The sequence below is a fragment of the Procambarus clarkii genome, chromosome 24 (genome assembly GCF_040958095.1).
Source record: "Procambarus clarkii isolate CNS0578487 chromosome 24, FALCON_Pclarkii_2.0, whole genome shotgun sequence".
In the NCBI taxonomy this organism is placed as follows: domain Eukaryota; kingdom Metazoa; phylum Arthropoda; class Malacostraca; order Decapoda; family Cambaridae; genus Procambarus; species Procambarus clarkii.
In genome coordinates this window covers 960549-982430 of record NC_091173.1, presented here as the reverse complement: position 1 = coordinate 982430, position 21882 = coordinate 960549, and the positions used below count along the sequence as shown (strand labels likewise).

General features: G+C 59.7%; 1 protein-coding gene across 1 annotated transcript in view; it reads right to left on the bottom strand.

Moving 5' to 3' along the window:
- The window catches only part of LOC138368156 (collagen alpha-1(I) chain-like), a 57208-nt gene extending 35649 nt beyond the window's left edge, over positions 1-21559 (bottom strand). The window contains exon 1 of the mRNA XM_069330456.1: positions 21519-21559. Coding sequence (XP_069186557.1) covers positions 21519-21559 — 41 coding nt within the window. The remainder of the gene's footprint in view (positions 1-21518) is intronic.
- Positions 21560-21882: the final 323 nt, after the last annotated feature.

The following is a 21882-nucleotide window of genomic DNA, read 5'->3' as shown; positions in this document are numbered from 1 at the left end:
GCCGCCCTTGTTGCTGGCAAGCAGTGCCGCCCTTGTTGCTGGCAAGCAGTGCCGCCCTTGTTGCTGGCAAGCAGTGCCGCCCTTGTTGCTGGCAAGCAGTGCCGCCCTTGTTGCTGGCAAGCAGTGCCGCCCTTGTTGCTGGCAAGCAGTGCCGCCCTTGTTGCTGGCAAGCAGTGCCGCCCTTGTTGCTGGCAAGCAGTGCCGCCCTTGTTGCTGGCAAGCAGTGCCGCCCTTGTTGAAGCAGTGCCGCCCTTGTTGCTGGCAAGCAGTGCCGCCCTTGTTGCTGGCAAGCAGTGCCGCCCTTGTTGCTGGCAAGCAGTGCCGCCCTTGTTGCTGGCAAGCAGTGCCGCCCTTGTTGCTGGCAAGCAGTGCCGCCCTTGTTGCTGGCAAGCAGTGCCGCCCTTGTTGTAAGCAGTGCCGCCCTTGTTGCTGGCAAGCAGTGCCGCCCTTGTTGCTGGCAAGCAGTGCCGCCCTTGTTGCTGGCAAGCAGTGCCGCCCTTGTTGCTGGCAAGCAGTGCCGCCCTTGTTGCTGGCAAGCAGTGCCGCCCTTGTTGCTAAGCAGTGCCGCCCTTGTTGCTGGCAAGCAGTGCCGCCCTTGTTGCTGGCAAGCAGTGCCGCCCTTGTTGCTGGCAAGCAGTGCCGCCCTTGTTGCTGGCAAGCAGTGCCGCCCTTGTTGCTGGCAAGCAGTGCCGCCCTTGTTGCTGGCAAGCAGTGCCGCCCTTGTTGCTGGCAAGCAGTGCCGCCCTTGTTGCTGGCAAGCAGTGCCGCCCTTGTTGCTGGCAAGCAGTGCCGCCCTTGTTGCTGGCAAGCAGTGCCGCCCTTGTTGCTGGCAAGCAGTGCCGCCCTTGTTGCTGGCAAGCAGTGCCGCCCTTGTTGCTGGCAAGCAGTGCCGCCCTTGTTGCTGGCAAGCAGTGCCGCCCTTGTTGCTGGCAAGCAGTGCCGCCCTTGTTGCTGGCAAGCAGTGCCGCCCTTGTTGCTGGCAAGCAGTGCCGCCCTTGTTGCTGGCAAGCAGTGCCGCCCTTGTTGCTGGCAAGCAGTGCCGCCCTTGTTGCTGGCAAGCAGTGCCGCCCTTGTTGCTGGCAAGCAGTGCCGCCCTTGTTGCTGGCAAGCAGTGCCGCCCTTGTTGCTGGCAAGCAGTGCCGCCCTTGTTGCTGGCAAGCAGTGCCGCCCTTGTTGCTGGCAAGCAGTGCCGCCCTTGTTGCTGGCAAGCAGTGCCGCCCTTGTTGCTGGCAAGCAGTGCCGCCCTTGTTGCTGGCAAGCAGTGCCGCCCTTGTTGCTGGCAAGCAGTGCCGCCCTTGTTGCTGGCAAGCAGTGCCGCCCTTGTTGCTGGCAAGCAGTGCCGCCCTTGTTGCTGGCAAGCAGTGCCGCCCTTGTTGCTGGCAAGCAGTGCCGCCCTTGTTGCTGGCAAGCAGTGCCGCCCTTGTTGCTGGCAAGCAGTGCCGCCCTTGTTGCTGGCAAGCAGTGCCGCCCTTGTTGCTGGCAAGCAGTGCCGCCCTTGTTGCTGGCAAGCAGTGCCGCCCTTGTTGCTGGCAAGCAGTGCCGCCCTTGTTGCTGGCAAGCAGTGCCGCCCTTGTTGCTGGCAAGCAGTGCCGCCCTTGTTGCTGGCAAGCAGTGCCGCCCTTGTTGCTGGCAAGCAGTGCCGCCCTTGTTGCTTTAAGCAGTGCCGCCCTTGTTGTGGCAAGCAGTGCCGCCCTTGTTGCTGGCAAGCAGTGCCGCCCTTGTTGTTAAGCAGTGCCGCCCTTGTTGCTGGCAAGCAGTGCCGCCCTTGTTGCTGGCAAGCAGTGCCGCCCTTGTTGCTGGCAAGCAGTGCCGCCCTTGTTGTTTAACAGTGCCGCCCTTGTGCTGGCAAGCAGTGCCGCCCTTGTTGCTGGCAAGCAGTGCCGCCCTTGTTGTGGCAAGCAGTGCCGCCCTTGTTGCTGGCAAGCAGTGCCGCCCTTGTTGCTGGCAAGCAGTGCCGCCCTTGTTTGGCAAGCAGTGCCGCCCTTGTTGCTGGCAAGCAGTGCCGCCCTTGTTGCTGGCAAGCAGTGCCGCCCTTGTTGCTGGCAAGCAGTGCCGCCCTTGTTGCTGGCAAGCAGTGCCGCCCTTGTTGCTGGCAAGCAGTGCCGCCCTTGTTGCTGGCAAGCAGTGCCGCCCTTGTTGCTGGCAAGCAGTGCCGCCCTTGTTGCTGGCAAGCAGTGCCGCCCTTGTTGCTGGCAAGCAGTGCCGCCCTTGTTGCTGGCAAGCAGTGCCGCCCTTGTTGCTGGCAAGCAGTGCCGCCCTTGTTGCTGGCAAGCAGTGCCGCCCTTGTTGCTGGCAAGCAGTGCCGCCCTTGTTGCTGGCAAGCAGTGCCGCCCTTGTTGCTGGCAAGCAGTGCCGCCCTTGTTGCTGGCAAGCAGTGCCGCCCTTGTTGCTGGCAAGCAGTGCCGCCCTTGTTGCTGGCAAGCAGTGCCGCCCTTGTTGCTGGCAAGCAGTGCCGCCCTTGTTGCTGGCAAGCAGTGCCGCCCTTGTTGCTGGCAAGCAGTGCCGCCCTTGTTGCTGGCAAGCAGTGCCGCCCTTGTTGCTGGCAAGCAGTGCCGCCCTTGTTGCTGGCAAGCAGTGCCGCCTTGTTGCTGGCAAGCAGTGCCGCCCTTGTTGCTGGCAAGCAGTGCCGCCCTTGTTGCTGGCAAGCAGTGCCGCCCTTGTTGCTGGCAAGCAGTGCCGCCCTTGTTGCTGGCAAGCAGTGCCGCCCTTGTTGCTGGCAAGCAGTGCCGCCCTTGTTGCTGGCAAGCAGTGCCGCCCTTGTTGCTGGCAAGCAGTGCCGCCCTTGTTGCTGGCAAGCAGTGCCGCCCTTGTTGCTTTAAGCAGTGCCGCCCTTGTTGCTGGAAGCAGTGCCGCCCTTGTTGCTGGCAAGCAGTGCCGCCCTTGTTGCTGGCAAGCAGTGCCGCCCTTGTTGCTGGCAAGCAGTGCCGCCCTTGTTGCTGGCAAGCAGTGCCGCCCTTGTTGCTGGCAAGCAGTGCCGCCCTTGTTGCTGGCAAGCAGTGCCGCCCTTGTTGCTGGCAAGCAGTGCCGCCCTTGTTGCTGGCAAGCAGTGCCGCCCTTGTTGCTGGCAAGCAGTGCCGCCCTTGTTGCTGGCAAGCAGTGCCGCCCTTGTTGCTGGCAAGCAGTGCCGCCCTTGTTGCTGGCAAGCAGTGCCGCCCTTGTTGCTGGCAAGCAGTGCCGCCCTTGTTGCTGGCAAGCAGTGCCGCCCTTGTTGCTGGCAAGCAGTGCCGCCCTTGTTGCTGGCAAGCAGTGCCGCCCTTGTTGCTGGCAAGCAGTGCCGCCCTTGTTGCTGGCAAGCAGTGCCGCCCTTGTTGCTGGCAAGCAGTGCCGCCCTTGTTGCTGGCAAGCAGTGCCGCCCTTGTTGCTTAAGCAGTGCCGCCCTTGTTGCTGGCAAGCAGTGCCCCCTTGTTGCTGGCAAGCAGTGCCGCCCTTGTTGCTGGCAAGCAGTGCCGCCCTTGTTGTTAACAGTGCCGCCCTTGTTGCTGGCAAGCAGTGCCGCCCTTGTTGCTGGCACAGTGCCGCCCTTGTTGTAAGCAGTGCCGCCCTTGTTGCTGGCAAGCAGTGCCGCCCTTGTTGCTGGCAAGCAGTGCCGCCCTTGTTGCTGGCAAGCAGTGCCGCCCTTGTTGCTGGCAAGCAGTGCCGCCCTTGTTGCTGGCAAGCAGTGCCGCCCTTGTTGCTGGCAAGCAGTGCCGCCCTTGTTGCTGGCAAGCAGTGCCGCCCTTGTTGCTGGCAAGCAGTGCCGCCCTTGTTGCTGGCAAGCAGTGCCGCCTTGTTGCTGGCAAGCAGTGCCGCCCTTGTTGCTGGCAAGCAGTGCCGCCCTTGTTGCTGGCAAGCAGTGCCGCCCTTGTTGCTGGCAAGCAGTGCCGCCCTTGTTGCTGGCAAGCAGTGCCGCCCTTGTTGCTGGCAAGCAGTGCCGCCCTTGTTGCTGGCAAGCAGTGCCGCCCTTGTTGCTGGCAAGCAGTGCCGCCCTTGTTGCTGGCAAGCAGTGCCGCCCTTGTTGCTGGCAAGCAGTGCCGCCCTTGTTGCTGGCAAGCAGTGCCGCCCTTGTTGCTGGCAAGCAGTGCCGCCCTTGTTGCTGGCAAGCAGTGCCGCCCTTGTTGCTGGCAAGCAGTGCCGCCCTTGTTGCTGGCAAGCAGTGCCGCCCTTGTTGCTGGCAAGCAGTGCCGCCCTTGTTGCTGGCAAGCAGTGCCGCCCTTGTTGCTGGCAAGCAGTGCCGCCCTTGTTGCTGGCAAGCAGTGCCGCCCTTGTTGCTGGCAAGCAGTGCCGCCTGTTGCTGGCAAGCAGTGCCGCCCTTGTTGCTGGCAAGCAGTGCCGCCCTTGTTGCTGGCAAGCAGTGCCGCCCTTGTTGCTGGCAAGCAGTGCCGCCCTTGTTGCTGGCAAGCAGTGCCGCCCTTGTTGCTGGCAAGCAGTGCCGCCCTTGTTGCTGGCAAGCAGTGCCGCCCTTGTTGCTGGCAAGCAGTGCCGCCCTTGTTGCTGGCAAGCAGTGCCGCCCTTGTTGCTGGCAAGCAGTGCCGCCCTTGTTGCTGGCAAGCAGTGCCGCCCTTGTTGCTGGCAAGCAGTGCCGCCCTTGTTGCTGGCAAGCAGTGCCGCCCTTGTTGCTGGCAAGCAGTGCCGCCCTTGTTGCTGGCAAGCAGTGCCGCCCTTGTTGCTGGCAAGCAGTGCCGCCCTTGTTGCTGGCAAGCAGTGCCGCCCTTGTTGCTGGCAAGCAGTGCCGCCCTTGTTGCTGGCAAGCAGTGCCGCCCTTGTTGCTGGCAAGCAGTGCCGCCCTTGTTGCTGGCAAGCAGTGCCGCCCTTGTTGCTGGCAAGCAGTGCCGCCCTTGTTGCTGGCAAGCAGTGCCGCCCTTGTTGCTGGCAAGCAGTGCCGCCCTTGTTGCTTGCAAGCAGTGCCGCCCTTGTTGCTGGCAAGCAGTGCCGCCCTTGTTGCTGGCAAGCAGTGCCGCCCTTGTTGCTGGCAAGCAGTGCCGCCCTTGTTGCTGGCAAGCAGTGCCGCCCTTGTTGCTGGCAAGCAGTGCCGCCCTTGTTGCTGGCAAGCAGTGCCGCCCTTGTTGCTGGCAAGCAGTGCCGCCCTTGTTGCTGGCAAGCAGTGCCGCCCTTGTTGCTGGCAAGCAGTGCCGCCCTTGTTGCTGGCAAGCAGTGCCGCCCTTGTTGCTGGCAAGCAGTGCCGCCCTTGTTGCTGGCAAGCAGTGCCGCCCTTGTTGCTGGCAAGCAGTGCCGCCCTTGTTGCTGGCAAGCAGTGCCGCCCTTGTTGCTGGCAAGCAGTGCCGCCCTTGTTGCTGGCAAGCAGTGCCGCCCTTGTTGCTGGCAAGCAGTGCCGCCCTTGTTGCTGGCAAGCAGTGCCGCCCTTGTTGCTGGCAAGCAGTGCCGCCCTTGTTGCTGGCAAGCAGTGCCGCCCTTGTTGCTGGCAAGCAGTGCCGCCCTTGTTGCTGGCAAGCAGTGCCGCCCTTGTTGCTGGCAAGCAGTGCCGCCCTTGTTGCTGGCAAGCAGTGCCGCCCTTGTTGCTGGCAAGCAGTGCCGCCCTTGTTGCTGGCAAGCAGTGCCGCCCTTGTTGCTGGCAAGCAGTGCCGCCCTTGTTGCTGGCAAGCAGTGCCGCCCTTGTTGCTGGCAAGCAGTGCCGCCCTTGTTGCTGGCAAGCAGTGCCGCCCTTGTTGCTGGCAAGCAGTGCCGCCCTTGTTGCTGGCAAGCAGTGCCGCCTTGTTGCTGGCAAGCAGTGCCGCCCTTGTTGCTGGCAAGCAGTGCCGCCCTTGTTGCTGGCAAGCAGTGCCGCCCTTGTTTGGCAAGCAGTGCCGCCCTTGTTGCTGGCAAGCAGTGCCGCCCTTGTTGCTGGCAAGCAGTGCCGCCCTTGTTGCTGGCAAGCAGTGCCGCCCTTGTTGCTGGCAAGCAGTGCCGCCCTTGTTGCTGGCAACAGTGCCGCCCTTGTTGCTAAGCAGTGCCGCCCTTGTTGCTGGCAAGCAGTGCCGCCCTTGTTGCTGGCAAGCAGTGCCGCCCTTGTTGCTGGCAAGCAGTGCCGCCCTTGGTTGCAAGCAGTGCCGCCCTTGTTGCTGGCAAGCAGTGCCGCCCTTGTTGCTGGCAAGCAGTGCCGCCCTTGTTGCTGGCAAGCAGTGCCGCCCTTGTTGCTGGCAAGCAGTGCCGCCCTTGTTGCTGGCAAGCAGTGCCGCCCTTGTTGCTGGCAAGCAGTGCCGCCCTTGTTGCTAAGCAGTGCCGCCCTTGTTGCTGGCAAGCAGTGCCGCCCTTGTTGCTGGCAAGCAGTGCCGCCCTTGTTGCTGGCAAGCAGTGCCGCCCTTGTTGCTGGCAAGCAGTGCCGCCCTTGTTGCTGGCAAGCAGTGCCGCCCTTGTTGCTGGCAAGCAGTGCCGCCCTTGTTGCTGGCAAGCAGTGCCGCCCTTGTTGCTGGCAAGCAGTGCCGCCCTTGTTGCTGGCAAGCAGTGCCGCCCTTGTTGCTGGCAAGCAGTGCCGCCCTTGTTGCTGGCAAGCAGTGCCGCCCTTGTTGCTGGCAAGCAGTGCCGCCCTTGTTGCTGGCAAGCAGTGCCGCCCTTGTTGCTGGCAAGCAGTGCCGCCCTTGTTGCTGGCAAGCAGTGCCGCCCTTGTTGCTGGCAAGCAGTGCCGCCCTTGTTGCTGGCAAGCAGTGCCGCCCTTGTTGCTGGCAAGCAGTGCCGCCCTTGTTGCTGGCAAGCAGTGCCGCCCTTGTTGCTGGCAAGCAGTGCCGCCCTTGTTGCTGGCAAGCAGTGCCGCCCTTGTTGCTGGCAAGCAGTGCCGCCCTTGTTGCTGGCAAGCAGTGCCGCCCTTGTTGCTGGCAAGCAGTGCCGCCCTTGTTGCTGGCAAGCAGTGCCGCCCTTGTTGCTGGCAAGCAGCCGCCCTTGTTGCTGGCAAGCAGTGCCGCCCTTGTTGCTGGCAAGCAGTGCCGCCCTTGTTGCTGGCAAGCAGTGCCGCCCTTGTTTGCTGGCAAGCAGTGCCGCCCTTGTTGCTGGCAAGCAGTGCCGCCCTTGTTGCTGGCAAGCAGTGCCGCCCTTGTTGCTGGCAAGCAGTGCCGCCCTTGTTGCTGGCAAGCAGTGCCGCCTTGTTGCTGGCAAGCGTGCCGCCCTTGTTGCTGGCAAGCAGTGCCGCCCTTGTTGCTGGCAAGCAGTGCCGCCCTTGTTGCTGGCAAGCAGTGCCGCCCTTGTTGCTGGCAAGCAGTGCCGCCCTTGTTGCTGGCAAGCAGTGCCGCCCTTGTTGCTGGCAAGCAGTGCCGCCCTTGTTGCTGGCAAGCAGTGCCGCCCTTGTTGCTGGCAAGCAGTGCCGCCCTTGTTGCTGGCAAGCAGTGCCGCCCTTGTTGCTGGCAAGCAGTGCCGCCCTTGTTGCTGGCAAGCAGTGCCGCCCTTGTTGCTGGCAAGCAGTGCCGCCCTTGTTGCTGGCAAGCAGTGCCGCCCTTGTTGCTGGCAAGCAGTGCCGCCCTTGTTGCTGGCAAGCAGTGCCGCCCTTGTTGCTGGCAAGCAGTGCCGCCCTTGTTGCTGGCAAGCAGTGCCGCCCTTGTTGCTGGCAAGCAGTGCCGCCCTTGTTGCTGGCAAGCAGTGCCGCCCTTGTTGCTGGCAAGCAGTGCCGCCCTTGTTGCTGGCAAGCAGTGCCGCCCTTGTTGCTGGCAAGCAGTGCCGCCCTTGTTGCTGGCAAGCAGTGCCGCCCTTGTTGCTGGCAAGCAGTGCCGCCCTTGTTGCTGGCAAGCAGTGCCGCCCTTGTTGCTGGCAAGCAGTGCCGCCCTTGTTGCTGGCAAGCAGTGCCGCCCTTGTTGCTGGCAAGCAGTGCCGCCCTTGTTGCTGGCAAGCAGTGCCGCCCTTGTTGCTGGCAAGCAGTGCCGCCCTTGTTGCTGGCAAGCAGTGCCGCCCTTGTTGCTGGCAAGTAGTGCCGCCCTTGTTGCTGGCAAGCAGTGCCGCCCTTGTTGCTGGCAAGCAGTGCCGCCCTTGTTGCTGGCAAGCAGTGCCGCCCTTGTTGCTGGCAAGCAGTGCCGCCCTTGTTGCTGGCAAGCAGTGCCGCCCTTGTTGCTGGCAAGCAGTGCCGCCCTTGTTGCTGGCAAGCAGTGCCGCCCTTGTTGCTGGCAAGCAGTGCCGCCCTTTTGCTGGCAAGCAGTGCCGCCCTTGTTGCTGGCAAGCAGTGCCGCCCTTGTTGCTGGCAAGCAGTGCCGCCCTTGTTGCTGGCAAGCAGTGCCGCCCTTGTTGCTGGCAAGCAGTGCCGCCCTTGTTGCTGGCAAGTGCCGCCCTTGTTGCTGGCAAGCAGTGCCGCCCTTGTTGCTGGCAAGCAGTGCCGCCCTTGTTGCTGGCAAGCAGTGCCGCCCTTGTTGCTGGCAAGCAGTGCCGCCCTTGTTGCTGGCAAGCAGTGCCGCCCTTGTTGCTGGCAAGCAGTGCCGCCCTTGTTTGCTGGCAAGCAGTGCCGCCCTTGTTGCTGGCAAGCAGTGCCGCCCTTGTTGCTGGCAAGCAGTGCCGCCCTTGTGCTGGCAAGCAGTGCCGCCCTTGTTGCTGGCAAGCAGTGCCGCCCTTGTTGCTGGCAAGCAGTGCCGCCCTTGTTGCTGGCAAGCAGTGCCGCCCTTGTGCTGGCAAGCAGTGCCGCCCTTGTTGCTGGCAAGCAGTGCCGCCCTTGTTGCTGGCAAGCAGTGCCGCCCTTGTTGCTGGCAAGCAGTGCCGCCCTTGTTGCTGGCAAGCAGTGCCGCCCTTGTTGCTGGAAGCAGTGCCGCCCTTGTTGCTGGCAAGCAGTGCCGCCCTTGTTGCTGGCAAGCAGTGCCGCCCTTGTTGCTGCAAGCAGTGCCGCCCTTGTTGCTGGCAAGCAGTGCCGCCCTTGTTGCTGGCAAGCAGTGCCGCCCTTGTTGCTGGCAAGCAGTGCCGCCCTTGTTGCTGGCAAGCAGTGCCGCCCTTGTTGCTGGCAAGCAGTGCCGCCCTTGTTGCTGGCAAGCAGTGCCGCCCTTGTTGCGTTAAAGCAGTGCTCGCCCTTGTTGCTGGCAAGCAGTGCCGCCCTTGTTGCTGGCAAGCAGTGCCGCCCTTGTGGCTGGCAAGCAGTGCCGCTCCTTGTTGCTGGCAAGCTAGTGCCGCCCTTGTTGTCTGGCAAGCAGTGCCGCCCCTTGTTGCTGGCAAGCAAGTGCCGTCCCTTGTTGCTGGCAAGCAGTGCCGCCCTTGTTGCTGGCAAGGCAGTGCCGCCCTTGTTGCTGGGCAAGCTAGTGCCGCCCTTGTTGCTGGCAAGCAGTGCCGCCCTTGTTGCTGGCAAGCAGTGCCGCCCTGTTGCTGGCAAGCAGTGCCGCCCATTGTTGCTGGCAAGCAGTGCCGCCCTTGTTGCTGGCAAGCAGTGCCGCCCTTGTTGCTGGCAAGCAGTGCCGCCCTTGTTGCTGGCAAGCAGTGCCGCCCTTGTTGCTGGCAAGCAGTGCCGCCCTTGTTGCTGGCAAGCAGTGCCGCCCTTGTTGTTTAACAGTGCCGCCCTTGTTGCTGGCAAGCAGTGCCGCCCTTGTTGCTGGCAAGCAGTGCCGCCCTTGTTGCTGGCAGCATGCCGCCCTTGTTGCTGGCAAGCAGTGCCGCCCTTGTTGCTGGCAAGCAGTGCCGCCCTTGTTGCTGGCAAGCAGTGCCGCCCTTGTTGCTGGCAAGCAGTGCCGCCCTTGTTGCTGGCAAGCATGCCGCCCTTGTTGCTGCAAGCAAGTGCCGCCCTTGTTGCTGCAAGCAGTGCCGCCCTTGTTGCTGGCAAGCAGTGCCGCCCTTGTTGCTGGCAAGCAGTGCCGCCCTTGTTGCTGGCAAGCAGTGCCGCCCTTGTTGCTGGCAAGCAGTGCCGCCCTTGTTGCTGGCAAGCAGTGCCGCCCTTGTTGCTGGCAAGCAGTGCCGCCCTTGTTGCTGGCAAGCAGTGCCGCCCTTGTTGCTGGCAAGCAGTGCCGCCCTTGTTGCTGGCAAGCAGTGCCGCCCTTGTTGTTTAACAGTGCCGCCCTTGTTGTTAAGCAGTGCCGCCCTTGTTGCTGGCAAGCAGTGCCGCCCTTGTTGTTAAGCAGTGCCGCCCTTGTTGCTGGCAAGCAGTGCCGCCCTTGTTGCTGGCAAGCAGTGCCGCCCTTGTTGCTGGCAAGCAGTGCCGCCCTTGTTGTTTAAGCAGTGCCGCCCTTGTTGCTTAAGCAGTGCCGCCCTTGTTGCTGGCAAGCAGTGCCGCCCTTGTTGTAAGCAGTGCCGCCCTTGTTGCTGGCAAGCAGTGCCGCCCTTGTTGCTGGCAAGCAGTGCCGCCCTTGTTGCTTTAACAGTGCCGCCCTTGTTGCTGGCAAGCAGTGCCGCCCTTGTTGCTGGCAAGCAGTGCCGCCCTTGTTGCTGGCAAGCAGTGCCGCCCTTGTTGCTGGCAAGCAGTGCCGCCCTTGTTGCTGGCAAGCAGTGCCGCCCTTGTTGCTGGCAAGCAGTGCCGCCCTTGTTGCTGGCAAGCAGTGCTGGGGTTCGCCCTTGTTGCTGGCAAGCTCGTGCCGCCCTTGTTGCTGGCTAATTCAGTGGCCGCCCTTGTTGCTGGCAAGCAGTGCCGCCCCCCTTTGTTGCTGGCAAGCAGTGCCGCCCCTTGTGCTGGCAAGCAGTGCCGCCCTTGTTGCTGGCAAAGCAGTGCCGCCCTTGTTGCTGGCAAGCAGTGCCGCCCTTGTTGCTCGGCAAGCAGTGCCGCCCTTGTTGCTGGCAAGCAGTGCCGCCCTTGTTGCTGGCAAGCAGTGCCGCCCTTGTTGCTGGCAAGCATGTGCCGCCCTTGTTGCTGGCAAGCAGTGCCGCCCTTGTTGCTGGCAAGCAGTGCCGCCCTTGTTGCTGGCAAGCAGTGCCGCCCTTGTTGCTGGCAAGCAGTGCCGCCCTTGTTGCTGGCAAGCAGTGCCGCCCTTGTTGCTGGCAAGCAGTGCCGCCCTTGTTGCTGGCAAGCAGTGCCGCCCTTGTTGCTGGCAAGCAGTGCCGCCTTGTTGCTGGCAAGCAGTGCCGCCCTTGTTGCTGGCAAGCAGTGCCGCCCCTTTGTGTGCTGGCAAGCAGTGCCGCCCTTGTTGCTGGCAAGCAGTGCCGCCCTTGTTGCTGGCAAGCAGTGCCGCCCTTGTTGCTGGCAAGCTAGCTTAGTGCCGCCATTGTTGCTGGCAAGCAGTGCCCGCCCTTGTTGCTCGGCAAGCAGTGCCGCCCTCTGTTGTCGGCAAGCAGTGCCGCCCTGTTGTGGCAAGCAAGTGCCCTCCCCTTGTTGGCTTGCCACAGTGCCCCCCCCCGGTTCCGCCTTGTTGTGGCCAAGTCAGTGCCGGTCCCTTGTTGCTGGCAAGCAGTTGCCCGCCCTTGTGTGGCAAGCAGTTTGCCGCCATTGTTTGCTGGCAAGCAGTGCCTACCCTTGTTGCGATGGCAAGCAGTGCCGCCACTTGTGTGCTGGCAAGCAGTGCCGCCCTTGTTGTTTAACAGTGCCGCCCTTGTTGTTAACGCAGGTGCCGCCCTTGCTTGCTGGCAAGCAGTGCCGGCCCTGTGTTGTTAAGCAGTGCCGGCCCTTGTTGATGGCAAGCAGTGCCGCCCTTGTTGCTGGCAGCAGTGCCGCCCTTGTTGCTGGCAAGCAGGGCCGCCCTTGTTTGGCTGGCAAGCAGTGCCGCCCTTGTTGCTGGCAAGCAGTGCCGCCCTTGTTGCTGGCAAGCAGTGCCGCCCTTGTTGCTTGGCAAGCAGTGCCGCCCCTTGTTGCTGGCAAGCAGTTGCCGCCCTTTGTTGCTGGCAAGCAGTGCCGCCCTTGTTGCTGGTAACAGTTGCCGCCCTTGTTGCTGGCAAGCAGTGCCGCCCTTGTTGCTGGCAAGCAGTGCCGCCCTTGTTGCTGGCAAGCAGTGCCGCCCTTGTTGCTGGCAAGCAGTGCCGCCCTTGGTGCTGGCAAGCAGTGCCGCCCCTTGTTGCTGGGCAAGCAGTGCCGCCCTTGTTGCTGGCAAGCAGTGCCGCCCTTGTTGCTGGCAAGCAGTGCCGCCCTTGTTGCTGGCAAGCAGTGCCGCCCTTGTTGCTGGCAAGCAGTGCCGCCCATTGTTGCTGGCAAGCAGTGGCCGCCCTTGTTGCTGGCAAGCAGTGCCGCCCTTGTGTCTGGCAAGCAGTGCCGCCCTTGTTGCTGGCAAGACAGTTGCCGCCCTTGGTGCTGGCAAGCAGTGCCGCCCTTGTTGCTGGCAAGCAGTGCCGCCCTTGTTTGCTGGCAAGCAGTGCCGCCCTTGTTGCTGGCAAGCAGTGCCGCCCTTGTTGCTTGGCAAGCAGTGCCGCCCTTGTTGCTGGCAAGCAGTGCCGCCCTTGTTGCTGGCAAGCAGTGCCGCCCTTGTTGCTGGCAAGCAGTGCCGCCCTTGTTGCTGGCAAGCAGTGCCGCCCTTGTTGCTGGCAAGCAGTGCCGCCCTTGTTGCTGGCAAGCAGTGCCGCCCTTTGTTGCTGGCAAGCAGTGCCGCCCTTGTTGCTGGCAAGCAGTGCCGCCCTTGTTGCTGGCAAGCAGTGCCGCCCTGTTGCTGGCAAGCAGTGCCGCCCTTGTTGCTGGCAAGCAGTGCCGCCCTTGTTGCTGGCAAGCAGTGCCGCCCTTGTTGCTGGCAAGCAGTGCCGCCCTTGTTGCTGCAAGCAGTGCCGCCCTTGTTGCTGGCAAGCAGTGCCGCCCTTGTTGCTGGCAAGCAGTGCCGCCCTTGTGCTGGCAAGCAGTGCCGCCCTTGTTGCTGGCAAGCAGTGCCGCCCTTGTTGCTGGCAAGCAGTGCCGCCCTTGTTGCTGGCAAGCAGTGCCGCCCTTGTTGCTGGCAAGCAGTGCCGCCCTTGTTGCTGGCAAGCAGTGCCGCCCTTGTTGCTGGCAAGCAGTGCCGCCCTTGTTGCTGGCAAGCAGTGCCGCCCTTGTTGCTGGCAAGCAGTGCCGCCCTTGTTGCTGGCAAGCAGTGCGCCCTTGTTGCTGGCAAGCAGTGCCGCCCTTGTTGCTGGCAAGCAGTGCCGCCCTTGTTGCTGGCAAGCAGTGCCGCCCTTGTTGCTGGCAAGCAGTGCCGCCCTTGTTGCTGCAAGCAGTGCCGCCCTTGTTGCTGGCAAGCAGTGCCGCCCTTGTTGCTGGCAAGCAGTGCCGCCCTTGTTGCTGGCAAGCAGTGCCGCCCTTGTTGCTGGCAAGCAGTGCCGCCCTTGTTGCTGGCAAGCAGTGCCGCCCTTGTTGCTTCAAGCAGTGCCGCCCTTGTTGCTGGCAAGCAGTGCCGCCCTTGTTGCTGGCAAGCAGTGCCGCCCTTGTTGCTGGCAAGCAGTGCCGCCCTTGTGGCTGGCAAGCAGTGCCGCCCTTGTTGCTGGCAAGCAGTGCCGCCCTTGTTGCTGGCAAGCAGTGCCGCCCTTGTTGCTGGCAAGCAGTGCCGCCCTTGTTGCTGGCAAGCAGTGCCGCCTTGTTGCTGGCAAGCAGTGCCGCCCTTGTTGCTGGCAAGCAGTGCCGCCCTTGTTGCTGGCAAGCAGTGCCGCCCTTGTGCTGGCAAGCAGTGCCGCCCTTGTTGCTGGCAAGCAGTGCCGCCCTTGTTGCTGGCAAGCAGTGCGCCCTTGTTGCTGGCAAGCAGTGCCGCCCTTGTTGCTGGCAAGCAGTGCCGCCCTTGTTGCTGGCAAGCAGTGCCGCCCTGTTGCTGGCAAGCAGTGCCGCCCTTGTTGCTGGCAAGCAGTGCCGCCCTTGTTGCTGGCAAGCAGTGCCGCCCTTGTTGCTGGCAAGCAGTGCCGCCCTTGTTGCTGGCAAGCAGTGCCGCCCGTGTTGCTGGCAAGCAGTGCCGCCCTTGTTCGCTGGCAAGCAGTGCCGCCCTTGTTGCTGGCAAGCAGTGCCGCCCTTGTTGCTGGCAAGCAGTGCCGCCCTTGTTGCTGGCAAGCAGTGCCGCCCTTTGTTGCTGGCAAGCAGTGCCGCCCTTGTTGCTGGCAAGCAGTGCCGCCCTTGTTGCTGGCCAAGCAGTGCCGCCCTTGTTGCTGGCAAGCAGTGCCGCCCTTGTTTGCTGGGCAAGCAGTGCCGCCCTTGTTGCTGGCAAGCAGTGCCGCCCTTGTTGCTGGCAAGCAGTGCCGCCCTTGTTGCTGGCAAGCAGTGCCGCCCTTGTTGCTGGCAAGCAGTGCCGCCCTTGTTGCTGCAAGCAGTGCCGCCCTTGTTGCTGGCAAGCAGTGCCGCCCTTGTTGCTGGCAAGCAGTGCCGCCCTTGTTGCTGGCAAGCAGTGCCGCCCTTGTTGCTGGCAAGCAGTGCCGCCCTTGTTGCTGGCAAGCAGTGCCGCCCTTGTTGCTGGCAAGCAGTGCCGCCCTTGTTGCTGGCAAGCAGTGCCGCCCTTGTTGCTGGCAAGCAGTGCCGCCCTTGTTGCTGGCAAGCAGTGCCGCCCTTGTTGCTGGCAACAGTGCCGCCTTGTTGCTGGCAAGCAGTGCCGCCCTTGTTGCTGGCAAGCAGTGCCGCCCTTGTTGTAACAGTGCCGCCCTTGTTGCTGGCAAGCAGTGCCGCCCTTGTTGCTGGCAAGCAGTGCCGCCCTTGTTGCTGGCAAGCAGTGCCGCCCTTGTTGTTTAACAGTGCCGCCCTTGTTGCTGGCAAGCAGTGCCGCCCTTGTTGCTGGCAAGCAGTGCCGCCCTTGTTGCTGGCAAGCAGTGCCGCCCTTGTTGCTGGCAAGCAGTGCCGCCCTTGTTGCTGGCAAGCAGTGCCGCCCTTGTTGCTGGCAAGCAGTGCCGCCCTTGTTGCTGGCAAGCAGTGCCGCCCTTGTTGCTGGCAAGCAGTGCCGCCCTTGTTGCTGGCAAGCAGTGCCGCCCTTGTTGCTGGCAAGCAGTGCCGCCCTTGTTGCTGGCAAGCAGTGCCGCCCTTGTTGCTGGCAAGCAGTGCCGCCCTTGTTGCTGGCAAGCAGTGCCGCCCTTGTTGCTGGCAAGCAGTGCCGCCCTTGTTGCTGGCAAGCAGTGCCGCCCTTGTTGCTGGCAAGCAGTGCCGCCCTTGTTGCTGGCAAGCAGTGCCGCCCTTGTTGCTGGCAAGCAGTGCCGCCCTTGTTGCTGGCAAGCAGTGCCGCCCTTGTTGCTTTAACAGTGCCGCCCTTGTTGCTGGCAAGCAGTGCCGCCCTTGTTGCTGGCAAGCAGTGCCGCCCTTGTTTCAGTGCCGCCCTTGTTGCTGGCAAGCAGTGCCGCCCTTGTTGCTGGCAAGCAGTGCCGCCCTTGTTGCTGGCAAGCAGTGCCCTTGTTGCTGGCAAGCAGTGCCGCCCTTGTTGCTGGCAAGCAGTGCCGCCCTTGTTGCTGGCAAGCAGTGCCGCCCTTGTTGCTGGCAAGCAGTGCCGCCCTTGTTGCTGGCAAGCAGTGCCGCCCTTGTTGCTGGCAAGCAGTGCCGCCCTTGTTGCTGGCAAGCAGTGCCGCCCTTGTTGCTGGCAAGCAGTGCCGCCCTTGTTGTTTAACAGTGCCGCCCTTGTTGCTGGCAAGCAGTGCCGCCCTTGTTGCTGGCAAGCAGTGCCGCCCTTGTTGCTGGCAAGCAGTGCCGCCCTTGTTGCTGGCAAGCAGTGCCGCCCTTGTTGCTGGCAAGCAGTGCCGCCCTTGTTGCTGGCAAGCAGTGCCGCCCTTGTTGTTTAACAGTGCCGCCCTTGTTGCTGGCAAGCAGTGCCGCCCTTGTTGCTGGCAAGCAGTGCCGCCCTTGTTGCTGGCAAGCAGTGCCGCCCTTGTTGCTGGCAAGCAGTGCCGCCCTTGTTGCTGGCAAGCAGTGCCGCCCTTGTTGCTGGCAAGCAGTGCCGCCCTTGTTGCTGGCAAGCAGTGCCGCCCTTGTTGCTGGCAAGCAGTGCCGCCCTTGTTGCTGGCAAGCAGTGCCGCCCTTGTTGCTGGCAAGCAGTGCCGCCCTTGTTGCTGGCAAGCAGTGCCGCCCTTGTTGCTGGCAAGCAGTGCCGCCCTTGTTGCTGGCAAGCAGTGCCGCCCTTGTTGTTTAACAGTGCCGCCCTTGTTGCTGGCAAGCAGTGCCGCCCTTGTTGCTGGCAAGCAGTGCCGCCCTTGTTGCTGGCAAGCAGTGCCGCCCTTGTTGCTGGCAAGCAGTGCCGCCCTTGTTGCTGGCAAGCAGTGCCGCCCTTGTTGCTGGCAAGCAGTGCCGCCCTTGTTGCTGGCAAGCAGTGCCGCCCTTGTTGCTGGCAAGCAGTGCCGCCCTTGTTGTTTAAGCAGTGCCGCCCTTGTTGCTGGCAAGCAGTGCCCCCTTGTTGCTGGCAAGCAGTGCCGCCCTTGTTGTTTAACAGTGCCGCCCTTGTTGCTGGCAAGCAGTGCCGCCCTTGTTGCTGGCAAGCAGTGCCGCCCTTGTTGCTGGCAAGCAGTGCCGCCCTTGTTGCTGGCAAGCAGTGCCGCCCTTGTTGCTGGCAAGCAGTGCCGCCCTTGTTGCTGGCAAGCAGTGCCGCCCTTGTTGCTGGCAAGCAGTGCCGCCCTTGTTGCTGGCAAGCAGTGCCGCCCTTGTTGCTGGCAAGCAGTGCCGCCCTTGTTGCTGGCAAGCAGTGCCGCCCTTGTTGCTGGCAAGCAGTGCCGCCCTTGTTGCTGGCAAGCAGTGCCGCCCTTGTTGCTGGCAAGCAGTGCCGCCCTTGTTGCTGGCAAGCAGTGCCGCCCTTGTTGCTGGCAAGCAGTGCCGCCCTTGTTGCTGGCAAGCAGTGCCGCCCTTGTTGCTGGCAAGCAGTGCCGCCCTTGTTGCTGGCAAGCAGTGCCGCCCTTGTTGCTGGCAAGCAGTGCCGCCCTTGTTGCTGGCAAGCAGTGCCGCCCTTGTTGCTGGCAAGCAGTGCCGCCCTTGTTGCTGGCAAGCTAGTGCCGCCCTTGTTGCTGGCAAGCAGTGCCGCCCTTGTTGCTGGCAAGCAGTGCCGCCCTTGTTGCTGGCAAGCAGTGCCGCCCTTGTTGCTGGCAAGCAGTGCCGCCCTTGTTGCTGGCAAGCAGTGCCGCCCTTGTTGCTGGCAAGCAGTGCCGCCCTTGTTGCTGGCAAGCAGTGCCGCCCTTGTTGTTTAAACCCCACCAAAAATCTATATAAATAAAAATGGAAATGTTCGTTTGTTCATAACCGCTAATCTCCGAAAGTTCTTCACCGATGCTTTGAAATTTTCACACAACGTTCCAATCGCATCCGAGCAGGTTTTTATATACCTACTATACAGATGCCACGTCTGTGAAAGGGGAAAAAATGATTGTTTGAAAACCTGTGTTTTACTTGTTTTTCTTGTGAGGGAAATCTTCGACACCTCTTTACAGATTGCTTTGAAATCTTGACACAAAATTGGATTCGAATAGTCGCGTGTTTTTATATATCTACTTTATACATGCCTCACCTGTGACAGGAAAAAACAGGCTTTTTTTAAAAACAGCGCCATCTGTTGGACGTAAGAGTAACATACGTGCGTGTTTTTATATACTTAATATATAGATGCCACCTCTGTGACAGGTAAAAACATGCGTTTTTAAGAAACAGCGCCATCTGTTGCACATAAGACCAACACATGATATACTAAATATGTTATTATTCCATTCAATGTTTTCCGATTTCATAATAAATTGAATTTTCATAAATTTCGATTATTTTAATTTTGATTTAATTATTTTGTGTGACATTGCCTTGGAATTGAGCTGTGTTGTTTACCATACCGTTCAGTTTGTGAGTATAGTTTATTTTTTATTTTTTCATTATTTTTCATTTCGTTTTTTGAACAGTTTTTCTTATACGTCAGTGTTGGGAACAGCTGGGGCCAGATTCACGAAGTAGTTACGCAAGTAGTTACGAACGTGTACATCGTTCCTCAATCTTTGATGGCTTTGGTTACATTTATTAAACAGTTTACAAGCATGAAAACTTGCCAATCAACTGTTGTTATTGTTATGAACAGCTTCCTGGTGCTTCGGAGCTCATTAACTGTTAAATAATTGCAAACAAAGCCGCCAAAGATTGAGAAAAGATGTACAGGTTCGTAAGTGTTTGCGTAACTTCTTCGTGAATCTAGCCCCAGATCATTTGATGTTCCCAATTTTCTGATGGGAACATCAGATCATTTGATCATCAGACGAGGGAGTGGGGAATGGTGGGAAGGACGAGGGGACGGGAGTGGGGGATGGTGGGGAGAACGAGGGGACGGTGGCAGGAATGATAGGGAGGACGAGGGACAGGGAGTGGGAGACAGTGGGGAGGATGAAGGGACGTGGAGTGAGGAATGATAGGGAGGACGAGGGGACAGGGAGTGGGAGACAGTGGGGAGGAAGGGAGTGGGAAATGGTTGTGAGAGCGAGGGGACGGGGGAGGAGGGAAGTGTAATAGCCATCTCCTGCACTGGTCATTACCAGCAACTGATCCATTTGAGTCAGAAGGAGTTGCAACAGGGTTTGACATTGTCACTAAAGTGGAACATACTCTGGACTGTAGATTATAGTTAGACACACGAGGCATAAAACACAATGTGCAAAACAACACAACACTCAACAAATGTGAGACCAGCTCCAGCACGTGAATGGCGAGAAATAACAATTTAAACTGTAGTTAAGGAAAACACAAATGAAAATTAAACAAAATTGTAAATTAAATTTACAATCCGGTACGAATACCGGATTGACTTGGAATTGACTTTATGTAATTAATTGAACCAGAATATATGAAAAGAATAAAAATATATATTTAGTAATTAAACAATGAAATGTACACAAAAAGGGATCAACGTGTAAATGCAGGAAATGGCATTAAGAACATAACAATTAGAACAGTTAAATGACTCAGTAAGAAATCATTCAAGGAGAATATATCAAGAATTTAAAACCAAATTAACTTTCTTTAAAAGTTTGAATCAGATGGACTAGTGAATTATTACAAGTTACAAAACAAATGTTATAAAAACTGGTGTAATTAACAGGCAAATATACTAAACACAGGTAATGTGAGGAACACTTAAATTGGTAACATACAAATTTTAATACTGAAGAACAAACTTCAAAATAATATCTGGGGAAAATATCTAAAATAGTCTATTGTACAAGTCCTTCACTGCTAGAAAAAACAATATTCCTTACCGTACTGAATCAGAATGAACTTGTAAATACTTGAAATATTACTAATTGACAAATAAATAATTTTGTGAGCTCAGGAAATGTTTAAGAACACCACAGAGACGCTGGGTGTGGAGTTGGCAGCCAAGTTCGATACTTAACCTGTCACTGGAGGGGATTTACACACGGTACAACGGTTACTACACTGTAAAACACTGTTAAATCATGGCACAGTAAACCTCCTCTATCAATTACTTATCGCAGGACTTTTTTTTCCTACCACAGACGTGGCCACACATTTACAATGCTAACCAGCATATATACATGAGGACTGCAAGACATGCAATTCAATAGTAGCCAAATAGGAGAAACGTCGTCAAAGCGTGTTGTTGTTGTTGTTGTTGATTTAGGGGCGACGATGATCGTGTGATGGGATGTGTCCCGGCGTATCCGTTAAGGGTTAATGGCAAAGCTCAGAAAGGTGAAACGCCAAGCCTAATCACGAAACAAGTGACGCCAATCACTGGAAACTAATATTCCTCACGGCAAAGAAACGCAGGCAGGCAGATGATTGGGGAGCCCCAGGAGTCCCTCAGGGTGACGAACGCCGGCCCCGCCCCAGGAGTCCCTCAGGGTGACGAGCACCGGCCCCGCCCCAGGAGTCCCTCAGGGTGACGAGCACCGGCCCCGCCCCAGGAGTCCCTCAGGGTGACGAGCACCGGCCCCGCCCCAGGAGTCCCTCAGGGTGACGAGCACCGGCCCCGCCCCAGGAGTCCCTCAGGGTGACGAGCACCGGCCCCGCCCCAGGAGTCCCTCAGGGTGACGAACGCCGGCCCCGCCCCAGGAGTCCCTCAGGGTGACGAGCACCGGCCCCGCCCCAGGAGTCCCTCAGGGTGACGAGCACCGGCCCCGCCCCAGTAGTCCCTCAGGGTGACGAGCACCGGCCCCGCCCCAGGAGTCCCTCAGGGTGACGAACACCGGCCCCGCCCCAGGAGTCCCTCAGGGTGACGAACACCGGCCCCGCCCCAGGAGTCCCTCAGGGTGACGAGCACCGGCCCCGCCCCAGGAGTCCCGCAGGGTGACGAGCACCGGCCCCGCCCCAGGAGTCCCTCAGGGTGACGAGCACCGGCCCCGCCCCAGGAGTCCCTCAGGGTGACGAACGGCGGCCCCGCCCCAGGAGTCCCTCAGGGTGACGAACACCGGCCCCGCCCCAGGAGTCCCTCAGGGTGACGAACACCGGCCCCGACCCAGTAGTCCCTCAGGGTGACGAGCACCGGCCCCGCCCCACAAAGAGAACACTCGGTAGCAACACGAAAAACTCAGCCCCAGCTAATGCAGAAGTCATCCAGTGCCCCGCGGCAGAGCAGAAGCCGGCCGCCCACCCCGGCTGAGGGCACACCAGGAGCCCACCAAGACCCGCCAACCCCTGGCACCTATTGGCCAAGCCGGTGCTGGACACCATCACACCGCTGGAAGAACCAGCCAGAACATGTAAAAAAAATCTATAATGAATCCTGTGACCTAAGGCGATATGTGCGCCAGGCGTCGTACAACCGGACCGTTGAATAGACATGCCAAATGGCAGTGTCAAATCCAAAACGCGAAAACAGAATGTGATCTGGCGGAGGTGTTCAGACGTTCGCTCGTCGTCAAGGTTGAACCTGGAGTCGTCATCGAAGCATGTGGAGGGATGGAGTGGGTGGTTTGTTTACATCGGCGGCGACAGTGGCGCTCCTTGCAGGAGTGACGCGAAGCTTGGATTTACGACACATGAGTAGAGATGACGATGTCAAGAGATCGACGATTTTGCAGAGACGATGATGGTGAAGGAAGCACAGGTGACACACTAGCTTGACAAAGTTCACTGATGGGTGATGGACAGTAGTGGCGTTGGCTGGTGACGTCACTATAGTCAAACGCAGGTTAACACCAAATTGTTCTTCAGATAACTGTACAACACATCTGCTGATCAGTTGGAGCAGGAGGCGAAGATTGACGACTCGCACTAGCTGGAACAGTACAGGCAAACACACACAAGGTATGTGGTGGGTGGCACAGAAGATTCGAAATGGCGCGAGAAATTCAAAATGGCTGGGGCGGGAATTGTCCTCTCCCATCAATGAGGATAAATTGTGCTTGCTGCAAAATATCCTGCCTTACTTTATGAGAACGTTGACCTAGAACAGATGTTGATGGTAGGACCCTGGACTGGTACAATATGATGATATTGACGATGTGTGAGTGTAGCTGTGGCTGTTGGCGGGTGCATGGCAGGTGGCGGCTGTGGACGGCGTGGGCACTTTAGTTTCTGGTTCAGAAAAAAATTATGATTCCCAGTGTTGCTACCATTATTCATGCTTGATTGGTTGTTGCTTGTAACTTGCATGGGACTGAAGCGAGACACACTGTAGATCGCTTCACAGGATTTTATTGAATAGATAAATAAGATTGTTCTGAAGCCGCGAGGTCCTACTCTGTCTAGGTCTGTGAGACACTTGCAGCGGCCTACTTGAGAGCTGGCATTGCTGCTCTGTGGGAAATGACGTCAGAGAACTAGCTGTCTCAGGATTGGCTATACTCCAACCCTCTTACAATTTGAAAGCTTTTACTTTTCAGCTGGCAGCGACTCAGTACCAAACATGGCTCACCTCCTAAATGCAGCGGGTCCTAACTCGAGCACCGTGACCATTCTTACCCAGTCTGTTGACATACACCCATTTAGTGGCAAGGATCCTGAACCTAGATTCACGAAGCTTCATGTATTTCTTTGTAAGTAGGTTTGCTACGAAGGTTCCTAAGTATGCCCTAAGAAGATGCTTAGGTGCAATTCACGTAGGTCCACTTAGGAAGATATTTGGGTTCTGGGTCTGGTTCACCTGCGTGCCGATAGAGGTCACTACCTATCCACCGCTGCCCACTAGATGGGGGGGCGGTGTGCAGGACAAATATAAATTGTGACACTAGCTCTCCACATATGTCAGTTGGTTAATTTAGAAACTGTACTTGTGGTCG